The sequence below is a fragment of the Chinchilla lanigera genome, unplaced genomic scaffold (genome assembly GCF_000276665.1).
Source record: "Chinchilla lanigera isolate Chin_1 unplaced genomic scaffold, ChiLan1.0 scaffold00049, whole genome shotgun sequence".
NCBI lineage: Eukaryota > Metazoa > Chordata > Mammalia > Rodentia > Chinchillidae > Chinchilla > Chinchilla lanigera.
The window spans coordinates 15,199,513-15,216,579 of NW_004955450.1; the positions used below are offsets into that span (position 1 = coordinate 15,199,513).

Consider the following 17,067-nt stretch of genomic DNA (forward strand, 5'->3'; position numbering starts at 1 on the left):
CATCCTCCACGTAATGGCAGCACCCTTACCCTTCTCTCGTGCTTCCTGCTTCAAACTGCAGCCCTGGGTGAGTCCTATTCTGCCTACTATTTGCCTGCACCGTGCAGTCAAATGTGGGGAACTGGCTGATGGCTCTTTAACTCTCTCCCTCGTGTCAGTGGGTGGCTTGGGCTGCCTGGTGTCCTATTTTATTTCATTGGCCTGAGTTCTTTTTAAATTTTCAACGTGAAGCAATTTATACTTTGCTTTTCCAAACCTCTACTATCTCCTCTCCCATCATCGGTCTCATAAAATTATCTTGCTCTCTCTTTGACTGAAAAACTAAACCTTCAAAGAAGTTCCTATAAGCATATAAAAACCTACTCAACATCATTAGTCATCTGAGGAAGGCAAATTAAACCCTCCATCTGATACCTCCATCAGCCACTACTATGGTTAAAATGACACAATATTAGCAAGGAGATGGAGCAAATGTGACTCCCACATATTGCTAGTGGGAGTGTAAATTGGTAGATCATTTCGTGAAATTATATGGCTATTCACTAAAGAACACAGGTACATGTTATAACCCAGCAGTTTCCCTCCTACATACACACGCAACTGAAATGTATACATACGTTCCCTAGAAATACATGTTCAGGGAGGTCCATGCGAACACAGCTCAGGTCAAAGGTAAACGGAAACATTCCACAATAGAGTAAGCAAACTACGGTGTAGTCATACAGTGGAATACACAGCAGTAAGAGTCACTGCACTAGTGCTACGCAGCATCAGTGAATGTCAGAAACAGTGTTCTGTTCGTGGAGACAGCACAGTACTTGCACCAAATTCAGAAACATGCAGAATAATCTACGATGTTAGAAGTTAAGGCAGCAGCTGTCTTTGCAGCAGCTTGAGAAGTAGCTGAAAAGGGTCGCATGCAGCACTCTGGGTGGCTGGTAATGTTTCCGGATCTGGGCTCTAGGTGCACAGGTGTGCTCACTCTGTAAAAGTTCTGGAACCGTGTGCTCGGGATGCTTGTACTTTTCTGTATGTATGCTACAGATGTGAATTAAAAAGAAGACCGTGCAAGTCCCACCACTGCCCCTTCCCATGTACCTGCTGCTGGGCCCATCCCCCTGCCTTCCTCCTGTCACTCTAGCCAACAGTGAAGACAGCTTACTTTTTTTTGTACGGGGACTCGAACTCAGGACCTTGCGCTTGGCAGGCAGGCACTATGCTGCTGAGCTACACCCCCGGCCCCAGAGCTTGCTTTTTATGGACAACATAATCATCCCTCTCTTCGCAGATGGGGTTCTCATCTGGTTCCGATGTCTTTTGCTCTGAGTAGCTATTTCCCATTAATCAATAAACACTTTTCTGTTTATCAAGACAACTTGCTCTTAACCCTTAGTCGCTATTTCTGCTCCTCTTAGCTTACAGGAAAACCCTTCCGGTGATTGACCACTGTTTGTTGCGTCGGTGTTCTGACACTCTCCGAATCACCTCCCCCGCGCAGAAAGCGCCTCGTCCGGGTCACACCACCCTGCGCAGCGGGTGCCCCTCCCCTCCTTGTCTGCCCTGACTCGGGGTTCCTCCGGGCTTTGCTTCGGCCAGAACTCCTGGGGGCCTCTGCTGCGGGCCCTCGTTTGCGGCTCGGATATGCCCGATGTGCCCCCACAGGGGTGTGTCGGGAGCGCGGTGCCCAGGGTGGTGGTGAGAGAACCTGGACCCGCGGCGCCCCGTGGGGCTCGGGAGACGGGGCTGACGCCTCTTGCTGGGCTGGGGCTGTTCCGGAGGTGTCGCCGCTCCAAGAGAGTGTGTCTCACTTGTCTTCCTGCGGCAGCGCCGGCTCTGGCAGGTGATGTAGTCCCGGGGACCCTCAGATCAGACGTTCACTTAACAGATCAACAGGGCCACCCTCTCCTCGCTTCTGGCCTCCAGAACATACCCATCTCGGTAGCAGCTCTACCCAGATGGCTAATGGACATGTCCGGCCTTCAGAACCAGACTACTGATCTTCCCCTAAAACCTGTTCTTTCGGAAGGTTCCCATTTTTTGTTAATGACAATTCCATCACCAGGACAAAACCCTTGGGGTTACTTTTGACTTTTCCTAGCCGACTTTGGTGTTTTTGTTTTTTCTTTGAGACAGTTGCCCAGGCTGCGATCCTCCTGTCTCAGTCTCCCAGAGTGCTGAGATTACAAACCTGTGTCTCCACACTCTGCTGTAGAGAACCCCTTCCTGGGATGACTTTGGCAGCTGTGTTAAGAACAGTCCGGCTCCGTGGAAACCAGGAAGGAGAACGCTCTGGCCATAATTCAGGCACTGTGCAGTAGGGGCTCAGCCTAGGAGTAATAGCAATAGAAGTTATGAAAATGGCAGATTGGGGCTGGGGATTTAGCTCAGCGGCAAAGCGCCTGCCTGGCAAGCGCAAGGTTGTGAGTTCAATTCCTGGTACCGGAAGAAAAAAAAAAAAAAAAAAAAGAAGAAGAAAATGGCCAGATTCTGACAACACTTGAAGGTTTAATTTGAAGACATTCTGAAGATTGGGATTGTCTATGGGAGGGAGGAAAGAAAGGTGTGGTCAGTAGCAAAGCTCAATTCACGTTTGCAGAATGAGTGAATGATTTCATTGCTTATCAGTACAACAATCCTCGTACAGGCAAGAGCTGTATCTTACTCATCTTCGTAATAGATGATGCACTGAATGGAAGAATAAGGATAGATCTTTGAGCCAGGTGTGCTGGCGCACGCCTGTAATCCCAGCACTCAGTAGGCTGAGGCAGGAGGATCATTGTAAGTTCAAGACCAGCCTGGGCTACAAAGTGAGTTCAAGATGAGCCTGAACTGCATGGTGAGATCCTGTCTCAAAAAGACAAGAAAAAAAAAAAAAGTAGATCTTTGTATCAGCTGAGGTACTTAAGGTGGGCAAAGAATTAGTCTCCATTTTCAATCAAAATACTTCACCTCGCCAACTAAATTATGTCACATGTCCCCAAACAGGTTATCAACTGTCTTTTCTTCCTCTTTAGGAAAAAACAATGCTCATGGCTACAGGGGCTTAGTGACAGAGCACTGCAAGGCCCTGGGTTTGATCCCCTGCACTGAAAAAGAATTCACTCAACCAAAAGAAGTACAATACAGAGTTTGCAATGAAATATAGTTATTAAAACAATGCTCAGTCATATCCCGTAATCAGAAACAATGAGGCGATTTAAGCCTCAAGAGGTAATGCAAACACAGCCTCTCAGCTCACGAGGTGGTTGTTCCTTTCCAGAGAAAGGTGAGAGAGACGGAAGACTCCGTGGAAGGCACAAACAGCAGACGTGGTGGTTTAGCTATGAATTTTATAATTCACTGAGCATGGGAGGAATCTGAGCCCTGTGATATGAAGGCCCTATGTCATTAAAGAACATTTCCTCTTTACCTGAATATATTTCTAGAGAAAATTTCAGTGCTTGAAGAATTCCAGTAACTTGTTCCCCCCAGATGACAAGTTCAGACGTTCTTTTAAGTTTATTTGTGTGAAAAGTTATCTTACTCTTCTTGAAAGCTCTTAGAGCCAGATGACTGTGAGGCCAAAGGCCCGGGTTCTTTTCTCAGAAGGCACACACGCAGGGACCCTGCTCTGTCTCCTTCCCATGGTGGCGGCACTCTCCCTCCCACCCCACTCAGAGGAAGGCCAAGCACCGTCACACGGGGCGGCACGTCCACCTCAGGCACCTCTGTAATAGGGCCCGAGCGCGGTCAGTATTGTGCAACCAGTGGGTTGGTAGAGACCAGCACCATGATCCGAGGAGAACACAATGGTAAAAGGGGGCGGGGGAGATCACAAAGTTAAAAAAGGAAATTCACTGAGTCACGCGGTTATTCTCAGAGGCTCATGGGCTGCAGAAGTAGATTGTTGACTGAGAGAAAACTTGATGGATGGAATGACAGTCAGCAATGAGGAAACACATTAATGACTCATTTGAGTTGAACTCATTTGGTGTTTAATCAGAACATCATTCAAATTACACAAATTAACTTGTATATGAATCACTTTTCCAGAACATATACTGAAGGTCAGCTGATCTGATATCAAAGGCCAATGCCTATATTTTTATAGTATCCCTTGCTCATTACAGAAGAGGATGAATAAGACCCAACAATCATCTCTGAGGTTTCAGAAAGAAAACTTCCACTGAGTAACATTTGAGAGTTGGGGAATTTATAAATATATATTTGTCTCTCACCAGAAAATGTATAATCTGCACCATTGCAATTAGTGACCTTTCCATTCACATAATGAAATAAGGGGGTTTTGACTCCATGGTCCTAAATGTGAAATAAGTAGACATCCTGGTTTATTAGACACGGTTTGTTTTTTCATGGTTTTTTGTTTTGTTTTGTTTTAGTTTGGTTTTTTTGTCTTTTTGAGACAGGGTCTCACTATGTAGTTCAGGCTGGCCTTGAACTCACTATGTAGCCCAGGCTGACCTTGAACTCATGGTGATCCTCACCCCTCAGCCTCCCGAGTGCCGGGATTACAGGTGTGCGCCACCATGCCCAGCTCTTCTCAGAATAATTATTAAGAGCAAAGCCCCTTCCCCTTCTAAAATGTGTTCCAGTTTGCTTAATAAATTATATTCTACTTTACCTAGATGGCTGTTATGGAACATTAAGCTTTGGCTGTGAAGCTGATAAAATCAGCACCATGATTTTCCTAGAAGGGCATGGCTGGTCGAACTGGTTAAATCACCTACATCTTCCCTTAGAGAAAAGTTACAAATCCGGCCATGGACACAAAATGAGGAGGGCTTTCAATAATGAAAGAATCGGCTCTGCTCCTCTTCCTTCTTTTGAGTCTGCTGTTCCTACAGCTTGCCAGGACTGCTTTGGATAATGGAAACCCTCTTGCCAGCCACTGGAGATTTTAAATGTCACCAAGCGTTATGAGAAAAAGTCTCACACATTTTATCTGTTTATACCATTTCTAGCTTATCAGACAAAACACAGAGGCAGGGCTTTGAACAGAAGCTATTTATTTTTAAGTTAACAGCAGCAAAGTGAAGGCTCTTTCTTTCCTTTAAAGCCTCCGCCATTACCAAGGCTAGAATTATCAGGAACATAGCTCCGCGGAGCTGAAAACCTGACAGCAGACATTCAGCTGAAGCCCGGAGCCCTCTGCCTCCTTCACTCTCTCAAACAGCAACTGCCCTCATTCCCCCTGAGGAAGTCAGCGCAGGAACTATGAAGAGAGGGGTGGGGCAACGTCCAGCTGCTGCAGGGCAGCACGTTGCCAGGCAGCAGAGCTACTTACCCACATCTGCAGCCCCCTTCTTCTAGGGGTGCCACGGAGTCCAGAGCCCTGGTCCCCCACACCCAGGCTCTGGCGTGTCTGCACACCCGCCTCCCTGGGCAGCACTCTGCAGCGTGCCTCACAGCCCAACCCCGTAGATGGCCTTGTGCCGGAGGTACTCCTCTAAGCACTGGAGAACATTATCGTCCACCTTCGGGTCAAACTTGTTGGCCAGCAGATGATGGTTCTGCAGCATCCAGTGCAGGTCCCCAGCCCCATAAACACAGATGGCGCGCTGGTGGATTCCGGAGCAACGTCCGTAAGGAGCCCCCCGGCTGACGTCTCCCTCGTGTTCCTGCCACTTGACCAGCCTGGCGATGGAGGTCATGTCCGAGATGTCGTACTTGGGGTGCAAAGGAGAAGAGCCGGGCATCCAGGAGGCACGCTGCAGGGTGGCCCAGAGGTGCTCGTCGGGACTGTAGGTGTCTTTGGCCCACTCAATCAGTTGTTGGGATTTGGGGTTATTTAAGACGTGATGAACGAAGTCCCGAGAAGCCACAATATAGGCATTGCCAGTGAACATGGTTACGTTATTGGGGGGAGGGTCCTTCTTCTTGTTGGTCAGGTACAAGGTGTCCTTCACCAGATAGTGATACTTCCAGCGGGTTTTTTTGTATTCACTTGGTATTTCTGACTCCATACTGTTTTTCCCGTTCAACATCTTAAGGGCCCGGACCATCTCGGCATTGGTCTTTATAGGAAAGTCTGTCCCGCAGGTGTTCAGCAGGTATTTCCATGGCACTGAGCTCTGCAGTAGGTCCTCCATGCAATTCAGGTCGGCCTGCACCCTGGACCAGGAAGCATAAACCACTCGAACTAGCTTGCTGGCTATGAAGACATTTGGGAAGCACGAAGCAATCGCCCTGACCGCCTCTTTGAATGTTTCTGGAGACTTCTCGTCCACATGGACGCAGTATATGTTCTGAGGTGCATACACAGCTCGCAGCAGCCTCTCAAAGTTTTCGATCTTCTCGTGAACCACCATGGAGTATGCGATAGGGAAGTCTAACTCTTCTTTGCTCAGTGAGAACTGCACAAACCTCCTTTTGGCCTTGAAGTCTTCGCAGTCTCCGGCCATAGTGACATAGTCAGCGTCCAAGAAAGGCTTCCGCTTCTTCTTGACCTCCAGGTTATTCAGGACAGCCTGGGTCACTGCTTCCCGGTCTCCTCTGGAGATCCCCGAACAGTTGATGGACCTCTTTGCCGGCAACTTCAGGGATCTGTACACGATATTCCTACAGTACTGAGTGGGAAGTTCCTTGGAGTCCAAATACAGTTGATTAAAGTCACACTTCAGTCTGAGAGAAAGTCTCAAAGCAACAATGGCCAGCACCATGTAAAAGCCCAGAACCCACATGTGATAATGCCGGCAGAATCTCTTCCATGGGATCATCTTCATGGCCAGTGCACACCGGGGAGCAGGAGGACAGGCTCCTTGGATGGAACCAAATGCCTGCAGTTACAAACTAACCATGAGCGCATTCACGGGAATGTCAAGCTCAACTCCAAACTGACAGCAAACTAGGTATTTCTTCTCTACACAAACATGCTCAACAAAGACCTGCCTGGGAGATTTTTTACACCTGGTTTCCTGTTAGAGCTCTACAACCTGACCCTGCGGACTAGCTGACCCACCACATTGGATCAGGATCAGGATCCGGCTCCACCTCCACATCAGGAAGCGGACAGCAAAGCAGCTGAACCCTTGCTGACATTAAGGTGTAATTAGGGGAAATCCCCACCCATCATTCCTTGCTCTTGCTCCAACCCCTGCCACCCTAGAACAGAGCTCTTATCTGCAGTCTCCAGATCTCAGTGGGTCTGAAGATGAAATTCACCACTAATTCTAGAAACTTAAAGTCTTTTTAAAAGCGTAAGTACAGGCTAGGGGTGTGATTCAGTGGTACAGTTTTTGTCTAACATGCAAAAGGTCCCTAGCGCCATAAAAAAGTAAGAAATTTTTAAAAAGGAAACATACATTTCTTGCTTCTATTTGGCAATTTATATGTTAAGATGCTTTCAACATATATAATTCAGTAGTCACATGTGGTGTCTAGGAAAACTCTTTCACAAATGGCACAAGGGTGCATGCCTGCAATTTCAGCAACTTGGGCGGCTAAGGCAAGAGGGCCTCAAGTTCCAAGGCCGACCTTGGCAACTTAGCAAGACCTTGTCTCAAAATAAAATTTGAAAAGGGACTGGGGATGTAGCTTAGTGGTAGAGTGATTTCCTACCTTGCATGTGACCCCTGCATTCAAGTCCCAGCCCTGAAAAACACAAAAGTACAAAGTTGATATTATCCATAAAATACACTTTAAACATTTACATACTTCATCAAATTTAAAATATATATCCACACTGGCACAGAAAACTGTGTGTACAGTATTTCATGAGCACTTCTGACGGGGCAGAGATACTTCTTTTTACATAGTTCCAGTTAACTTTCACAATTAACTTGAAATACAGTATTACAGGGCCTCTTTTCTAAACAGAAGAACAGATGCCAAATAACTTACCGAATACTAAACATTATGAGAAGCAAACGTGGGACTTCCCTCCACTCCCCCCACTGTCTTCCCATCCACAGCCTGACGCTTGTCCCACTGAGCCACACCCACTCTCTAAATGTAACACAGGGTACCCAGTAGATACTACCGGGGGGAAAAACAAAACGTCACACGTCCATATCGCAATGATTATTTTTCCCTTGTTATGTCTCTAAGCATAAAATTGTATCCTCTTAGTAATAACAGTTATGGGAATCTAAGAGGAGGAAAATTAAAAATAAAGAACATTCTCACCTTCAACACCTTCTTTTCAGCCTGAGGAAGATCTCTTGTGAGGGTATGATCCTGTTTCCAAGTAAAGACCAGTGGGGTTCCATGGAAGGAAACGTAGACACCATATCCTAAGGCCTTCTTTCTTCTAAAGCTTCCAGATATATTTTCTGGCACTCACAAGACACCCAAGAAACAGATTCAGGCTCCTCTTTATTCTCTGCAAGGTAGAGAACAGCAGGGATCTCTGTCACCTGTAGGCTTCCCGCTCTCAGATAAGGAAGCAAGCTCAGATGCATCATTCAGGAGCAGATTCTCAGGGAGGAGAGTGAGGCAGAGAAAAAGCCACTGGTAGTATCTGAAAGCAAGCAAGCATTTCAGCCACAACAGCCAGTGTGCATACCTATCATCTCCTGCCATAAAACTATTCGTAGGAACCTGTTGCTCCTCCGATAAGAATTTAGGAGTCTTTCCCTCTCCAACCAACAAGGAACCGCAGAAACAAACAGGTGTGCCCTGCCTCCATTTGTTTGGGAGTAACCCAGTTCCTCCTCCTGTTTCTCTAGCAACGCAAGAAAGAGGCACTAAAAATACCCTAAAGAGTTTTTCCTTTTGTTTTTTAGGGGTTAAAAAAAAAAAAAAAATCAATGAAAGCCAGAATTCATTCTTCAAAGAAAATTGCTTCCAAAAAAATTGCTAAAAATCTCTGGGGGCTGAGGATGTGACTCAGTGGTAGAGTGCTTGTCTGGCCTGTGTGAGCTCCTGGGCTCACTCCCTAGGGAGAGAGGAGGAGCAGGGAAGGAGCGAGAATGTGTCGTTCCAGGTCAGTAGAGGTTGCGGTAGAACGGTTAAAGTCTGTCTAGAGGCAGGAAAGGGGAGCCTCGGTGATACAAGTATTCAGAGGGCATTTTCTGGGGAAGGGCTGGTGTTGGGCCCAGCGCTTTCCACGCTTTCTCTTTTCTCTTCCTCAACGTGGAGGGTGGGCAGGAAGAAGAGAAGGGAAAGGGAGAAAACAAGACATTTACAGGGGTCCAGAGTATAAAGATCTCCCTCACAAACGTCTGAGAATCTAGAGTTCAGAAAGGGTCCGCCTTCCCTGTCCCACCCACAACTGTCTTCCTAAGAGCGGCTTTCCTACAACATCTGCAGCGACGTCACACAAAGCACGTAACTACATATGAAGCAGATGACTGAGACGGTGGGAGAAGGCGACGGGGTCGAACTATTCGGCTGTACCAGCTGCTGGGAGCAGCCGCCAGTGAGCCTGAAGGAATTAAGGTTACGACGGGACATTACCTAATTTAACATGTGTGTTGAGGGGCCCCAAAAAGATGAAAGTAGGACCTCTGGGGAGGTACCCAGGCCTCACAGACTGCCACACAGACCAAGACACTGCGATCTGCCAGCTATTGCGGCCACCTTAAACAGCTTTAGTGAGGTAGGCAGCAGTCGATGTGGTCACGCATGATACCGGAAATAGATGTTCAGGAAACCGGAAGTGGGTGATAATCACAACAGGAAGTCCCGCCCCTGGCCTGCCAGTCTTTCCCCAGCGCCTGACTTCAGTATCATTTAGCCAAGTGTGGAGGATCGGCCTCATCTAAGGACAGAAGGTAATGATGGAGATTAGTCAGAGTTAACAGTTGCCTCTGGATGAGGGAATTGTTTACACTGTCTCCAGTGCTGTCACACAAGACAGCCACGGAAGGTCATCAGCACCCCTACTTCTATTGACCCCATTCCACAGGCTCTGTCTTCTGTCAGCCTCCCAGTAATAAGTGGAAGAGACAGAAGAGAATGTCTGAAAATGAAAACAGAAAGATCAAGGCTCATACAGTGTGCTGAGGTCAGGCAAGCACTTGGAAAGGTGACCAGCAGGTTCTACCCCTTAATTCCATGATGGCCCTGACGTGAAGGTGGGACATTGGCAAGAGAGAGAAAGGGCCCATTCCCCCACTGAGTGGGATCCCAGGCAGAAACCCAGACCTGGAGCATGAGGCTCTTCTTTAGGGTTCCTTGCCCACTGCTGAGGTCCAAAGAGAGAGCCAGATGATCCTCGGGGCAAATTTTTCCAAAAGCCCAGGACTGCATGAAGCTATTTAGAGGTCCACATACTAAAAAGATGGGCATTCACCTCTCTCAAATATCCAAAGCAAAACCAACATTAAACCAGATACTAGTAAGTATAAGGGAGTTTTCTCTCAGACTACTACTATGATGCTGTTTTTGAAATGGCAAACTCCTCCCAAGACCCCTAAATCCTTTCCTTCTCATCATGAGTTTAGCCTGTCTATTGGACAAATAGCTTTGAAGGACTACACGCATCAGTTGTGAAGAAGAGGAAAACCAGGGTCATCAGGGTACATTTGGGAGAAGCCACTGGGGTTTAGTGTTAACCTCGGGGGAGCTCAGGGGACTCTACAGTCCCCAAAAAAGGGTCAGAGAAGGGCCCAGGCCTCAGGGATCTAACCATTTTAAAACTGAAATTGGCTACCTTACTTATTTATTATGGTAGCATTTAACTCTGCTGTGTGTCAGCTCCAAGGTCACTGACAATCTCTGTTTCCTCTTAGCACTTATAATCATAGGTATCATCAGAATTCCAAGGCTTTCCACAACAAGAAAGGCCACTTGTCGAGTGGTGGCCGTGGGTATCAAGTGCCATGACTAGTGAGTGGGGTCATCCTGTGACCTTTAGAGAAAAGAGTAGGAACAGAGAGGCAGTAAGTGAGAAGAGATAAATGAGAAACCCAAGTTAACGCGTTGCTGCTTAGGCTGGAACTGGGGTCTGAGGGAGACTGAAGTGCCGAAGGAGACGCGAAGGTGTGTTCTGAACTCCAGCTCGGGGCTCTTGGTGGATATGGGCTTATTATCTCTGGTCACAGAGAAGTGGTTAACAGACCCGGAGTGAGCGACTGCTGTGAAGTGAGGGCTGTGAAATGAGGTGCATGAGGGAGTGGCTGTCACTTCAGCAGCACCCTGCTGTTCCTCCTTAGACCTCCTCCCACTGTCTGCGCCCGAAGTTCCTGCAGGGCTCTACTGGACCGCTACCCCCGGCCCGGGGGGGAAAGAGACTAAAACTAGAAAATCCATTTGACGCAGCTGTTCCCCTCCAGGCATCTCCCAAGTTATGTATCCTATTACAGTGAAATGCGCATACCCACACTTGCAGCCACACAACTCATGACAGCTAAATCTCGGAAGCAGCCTCTACGTCCATCAATAGATAAATGCATAAAGAAAATATGGCGCTTACACACAGTGGGGCGCTACTCCATAAAGGAAGATAAACCTGAGTCATCTGTAGGAAAATGGATGCCCCTTGAGACCATAATGTTAAGTGAAATAAATTGGACCCACAAGCTTAGATATCATGTGGTTTCTCTTATTCAAGAAACCCAAATTGGAGCCGGCCGTGGTGGCACATGCCTGGAATCCCAGCACTAGGGAGGCTGAAGCAAGAGGATCACTTCTAGTTTGAGGCCAGCCTGGGCTACAAAGTGAGTTCAGTGCCAGCCGGAACTGCAGAGCGAGACCATGTCTCAAAAAAAGACACCCAAATTATCAATAAAGAGCAAAATAAGAACTAGGTCATCGGAAGTAGAGAGATGGGAAGGGAATCGAGATGGTGGGAGGGGGACGGAAAAAGGAGTGGAGATGTGTCCATGTGCCAACTCCACAGGAAGGTGAGCATTACGTGCTGCAAGTATGTACTAATAAAGATAAACAGAAAAAGGAGAAAACAAAACCACACCAAAAATCACAGAACTCAAGAAGCACTTTCTCAGTGGAAGTACAGGAAACTGGCAAAACTGAGAAGGAACATCCGTCTCCCAACTTGCTCCTCTCTCTGCTCGTGTTTCGAAGGCTACTCACAGGAGCCCCCTTTCCTACCCATTTCCTCCCCCTGCCCCATGGATGGTGCACCCCATTCTGCGAAGGCTGGGCTGCCCGCCTCTCCCTGCGCCCCACAGCTGAGGCCCAGACAGGGCCGTGATGTTCCGGTCCCTGCGCCTCGAGCTCACCCAAACAGAGCCGTCCTCACTGAAGTGTTCCCAGCTCCGGGAGGACAGGAAGCAGTTCTGATCCCGCTGTGCCTCCCTCACAGCAGCTAGCACAAGACACTGCAGGAAGTAGATTCACCGTGAGCATTTCCTAAGTGAGCGGCTACCTCAGAGCCCCACCCCCTCCCCGGGGGCCCTCGGATCGAAGTCTTGGAAATTTGGTTCCTGGAATCAACAAAGTGAGACTCCCTAAAGCACAGCGGACACAAACTCGTGATCCGCAGCGCTGAAGCTAACTGAATTGCAAACAGTATTAAAGGGATCGATTTTACTGAGCAAACACTCTCTGAAGTACGGCACTAGGAGAGAGAATTCGGAGGTGTAGTAAACAGCAAGTAAATACACGAAAATATGCTCAACATCACTGGTCATTTGAGAGAGGAGAATTAAAACAACACTGAGATTCCATCTCACCCCCGAAGGAACGGCTATCATAAAAAATCAACCAGTAACAAACGCTGAGGAGGACTCAGGAAAAAAAGAACCTTCTCCTTTTTCGGTGGGAGTGTCGACTGGCGCAACCACAATAGAAAGCAGTATGGAGATTCCTCAAAAAACTAAAATTTGACCTAGCTGTTCCCCTTCCCGAAAGGGTTAGAGGCACCGTACCACAGGGATACCTGCCTATGCTTGTTTATGGCAGCGCAATTTGTCACAGCTAAATCTTGAACACAGCCCATATGCCCATCAACACATGAGTGGATAGAGAAAATGTGGTATTTATACAGAATGGAGTACTACTGTGCTGTAAAGAAGGGTGATAAACTGGAGGCATTTTTAGGAAAATAAACGCATCTTGAGACCATAATCTTAAGTAAAATGCATCAGAAACACAAGTTTATTATCACATTGTTTCTCTTGTATGAGAAACTCAAGGGATCAGCAAATAAGGAACAAAATGGAGGGAAGATGTTTGGAGCAAAAAGAAGTTGTTCAAATGGGAAGGGGAACAAGGGCTGAGTGAGGGGGAAGGGAAGGAAGAGAAACAGGGATGTTAGAAAAAGAAAAATGAAGGAATAAAATGGAAACAGCTTTTATAACCGGGGAGGGGAAAGGGGGTTGAAGGAAGGGGAGGGGAGTGGGAATAAAAAAGAATTAAGGTACAGTATGTACAGTTACACATTCCCCATGATGAACGTGATCATTATGTTGGTGGGTTGGTTTTTTTTTCCTGTCTTTTTGAGACAGGGTCTCGCTATGCAGTTCAGGCTGGCCTTGAGCTCACTTTGTAGCCCAGCCTGGCCTCAAACTCACAACGATCCTCCTGCCTCAGCCTCCCAAGTGCTGAGGTGACAGGAGTGTGCCACCACGACCGGCAATGTGATCATTATGTATGGCGAACATGTACTAATAAAAAATAATAAATTTCTAGAAGTAAGACACCAAGTTGCCTCCTGTTGTGTTGCTAGGAAGCAACATTCAGAATGGAAACAATAAGAATATGTCCAGGTACCTCGTCCAGGGAATTGTTTAGGGAAGGATCTTGACCAGTGGCTACAAGAGGTAATGTCCCCTTAGGGTAGCCATTTGAAAAAAGAAGGCTAGATCCCTACCTCATACTACAAACACAAATACATTTTATATTTAAATCTAAAAAGAAAAGATAGTCCTAAAATTTCCAGAAAAAAATGTGTAAACTATTTTTTAGAATACCTGAGTTGGGAAGGTCTATTTAATACCATACCCAGATCATAAAGTTATAAACGAAAGAGATTTGGCTATATAAAAATCATAAAGCAATAATACAACTGACAGCATAATATGGAGTTTCCAGGGAAAGTTCTTAAAAGAAAGAAGCGAAGCCATTCATTTCTTCATTACCATAAATATAGATGAAATGGTTGGAACTCCAGCAGCTACATAGGACCCAGGAGGCAACACTGAGACTGGAAGCCATGAACCGAAAGATAATAATATCCTGGAGCCTCTTCATTACTGCTGGACGGCCTACTTCTGTCTTTCATTTATACGGGAAATAGTTTCTTTTGTTAGACGTTCAGGTCTTTGACACAAGTGCAATTCACAAATTCCTGATTCATTCAGAAGCGATTTCCTACTCAGAGACATTTAGAATCATAGATATTAAAAAAGAAAAACAAAAAGACACCTGTTTCAGAGGAATAAAGAGAAGCCAGTCTACGGCTGCAGAGTAAGGAACAGAAGGACCAAATCTTCCTCCTTCTACTACCAACTCTACCCCCACAGCACCATGACCACATTTTTTTCTTACTTGCAAATACGTTTCAGGAAGAATTGGGCAGAGTAATGCCCTGGTGCTTTAGCCACAGTACCTGGGCTGTATGATTCCTGCTGGCTTTCAGTTCCCTCTTTTGTTTCACCAGTTTTGCCATTTATCATCTTATAAAGGTTATTTTAAAATTATCTTGAACGGGGTGTGGTGGAGCCCTCCTGCAATCCCAGGACTCAGGAGGCTGAGGCAGGAGGATCACCTGGGCTACATAGTGAATTCAAGCCCAGCCTGAACTAGAGGGTGAAACCAGTCTCAAAAATCCAAAAAAAGGTATCTTAGGAAACGCAAACCAGAATAGTGCTGTCTCGGACTGTGGAAGTTGACTGTGACTTTTCTTATTCCACCTCTCGTGTACATCTGTGTGAACAGGGCTGGGCTGTGTTTTACTGGTGGAAGGCGAGAGAGAGAGAGAGAGTTCTATTTTCTGGGTTTTAAGAAACAAAAGCTGAAGTGCTCCCGGCTCTGCACACCCTGAGGAAGTCCCTGCTCTCCCAGACCCCAGCCCAAAGGCGCCCTCCCTGAACCCCCAGCTCCCCGGCTGGGGTCATTTCCACGCTTCAGGATGAGACGCCAGAGGCCTCGGGCCAGGCCGCCGCAGGAAGAATCTGTGCCCTGCCGGGCCCGCAGGAGCTGGTGCGACCTCTGTCCCCGCCCTCCACGCTTCCACAGTGTGAGGTCACAGACCCTCAAAGCGAGTGGCCGCCTTCCTCGGTGCTGAGCTGCCCAGGATGGGCGTCCCGGGGACCTGCGGGAGCTGCATCTGCATGGCCCGGTGGGGACCCAGAGCCCCTGTCGCGGTGCCCCTAGGAAGCCCAAGTTCCTCCTGTCCTTGGGAGACACCCACTCCGCTCCTGCTTCTGCTGTCTTAGCTCCTGGGTCCCAGCCGGGGGCCCGGGACACAGTTGACACGGGGCAAGGAGTAACAGCGCAAAAGTGCTGGGGCGCCTGTGGGCAGAGGCAATCTGGGAGGACACCCTGGAGGAAGCGGCAGGCCTGAAGGGCCCAGAGAAGATGGTCAGACCAGCAGCAAGGAAAGAGCGGACATCGTGGCCTTGCCGGTGCCTGTCCTTGTCCGTGCGCACTCAGCCGTGTCTCTCTGTGCCTCGGTTCCCGGAAACCAGGCTCTGGGCCTGGACCCAGGCTGCCCTGCGGAGGGAGCCCCTGCAGCCCGGTGTGCCCGCCCCTGGCTGGGGCATCCTCGCCCTCACTCTGGAGCGCCCTGAGCTCAGCGCCCCGCTCTGCTGTAAAGAACACCTGGACAAGGCCTCTGCTTCGGTGAGCACCACCGGAGTGTCGGATTTATTTCTGTGGTTGGTCCTTTCCTCCTGCGCTTCAAACTGCCCCGCCGTCATAGCAAAATCCACTCACGTTTTCTCTTGACAGTTTTTATGATGTTTTTTTACACCTCAACTTCAGATCCATTCTAGGATACATACTGACATCCTGAATGAAATAGGAAAGGTAATGATTATGCTAGAATCAAATAGCAATAGCTTTGAAATAAAGCTTTGGAAAATCACACACGGCCCGTGATTTTTGTGGCTGAAATAATAATCCGGTTCATAAAGTAGAGAGCAAACAAGTCAATCTTAATTGGTATAATACACAGGATTTTACAACCTCTATTAGGAAACTTCTAATCTTGGTCGCATTTAAACAGCACCACCACGGGTGCTATTTGAATAAGATACTCTTGTGGCTTCTAATCAAGTTCCTGTCTTCCCCCGAAAAAAACAGGTAGTGTTTGTTGTAGTCTGTGCAATCACACACAAATAAACGGCCTCTTGGAGCACGCTAATCCAACCACCCGTGAGGAGCAAAAGAACTGCAGTTGAGAGCCTAACACACGCGTTGGCTCCCTGTGGGAGAATCAGAGAAAGAAGTCAGGAGCGTCAGTGAAGGCGGAGACCAGCGCTTAGAGGAAGTAAAAGGACAGTGAAATGCACACAGCCTTCGGAAAGGAGTCTGAGGGAAAGACAAGGTCACAGCCAAGCGGGCGCCAGAACGGGCCGGCGCAGCCTGCAGAGGTGAAAGCAGGGTGCACTCATGCCGGGGGCCCTGGGGGCTGCAGACGGGCACAAGATTCACCGGCACCCCGTTCCCCTCGCCTGTCCCCGGAAACACTTCCTGCTCTGTACGTGGCCGTGGAAATGAACGGCGAACCAGACAGCGTTCAGGTTACACCCAAAGCCGGTTCCGATGGCATGCCTAGGGCATGTTCAACCTGACTCCTGGTCTCTAAGAACACTGCCCTGTCTCTCAGAGACCTCTGCCCACCTTTGGCTTTTCGGGATCTGTTTCCTGAGTGGGTGGAAATGGGGAGCCTGAGCCTGAAAAGCCAGCTCTTCCCACCCAGGCCTTCTGGGTCCTGGGACCCTGGCCCCGGCCAGAGGCAGAGCTGACAGGGACAGAAGGCAGCAGCAAGAGCCGGGGAGCGAGGAGCCCCGCGGAAGACCCTGAGGGCCCAGCGGAGAGGGCTCCCCAGTGACAGCGCAAGGGCAGGGGGAGACTGGAGAGTCTGACGGCACCTCCAAGGCGGGGTTGGGGACCTTCGGGAGCCATATTGCTGAAAGCTAGGCGCCTTCAGACCCTAGGTCCACACTGGTGACCCTGAAATCACACCAGACCAGAAAGGAAAAGTCACTCGTGTAA

The 17,067-nt window shown here is 48.2% G+C and overlaps 1 protein-coding gene across 4 annotated transcripts; it reads right to left on the minus strand.

Annotated features, from left to right (window-relative positions):
- Positions 1-4,989: 4,989 nt before the first annotated feature.
- On the minus strand, positions 4,990-12,235 carry Gcnt3 (glucosaminyl (N-acetyl) transferase 3, mucin type). 4 transcript variants are annotated; one of them, XM_005393831.2, is made up of 4 exons: positions 12,126-12,235; positions 8,125-8,320; positions 7,558-7,590; positions 4,990-6,757 (listed from the first exon to the last, which is right to left on the minus strand). In XM_005393831.2, the coding sequence occupies exons 3-4, from the start codon at positions 7,562-7,564 to the stop codon at positions 5,403-5,405; spliced, it is 1,362 nt and encodes a 453-aa protein (XP_005393888.1). In that variant the 5' UTR covers positions 7,565-7,590; positions 8,125-8,320; positions 12,126-12,235; the 3' UTR covers positions 4,990-5,402. The 4 variants fall into 4 exon arrangements, with proteins under 4 accessions (XP_005393888.1, XP_013374462.1, XP_005393886.1 ...); XM_013519008.1 differs by having other exon boundaries at positions 4,990-6,776; XM_005393829.2 differs by lacking the exon at positions 12,126-12,235 and adding an exon at positions 9,397-9,571.
- Between the last annotated feature and the right edge of the window lie 4,832 nt (positions 12,236-17,067).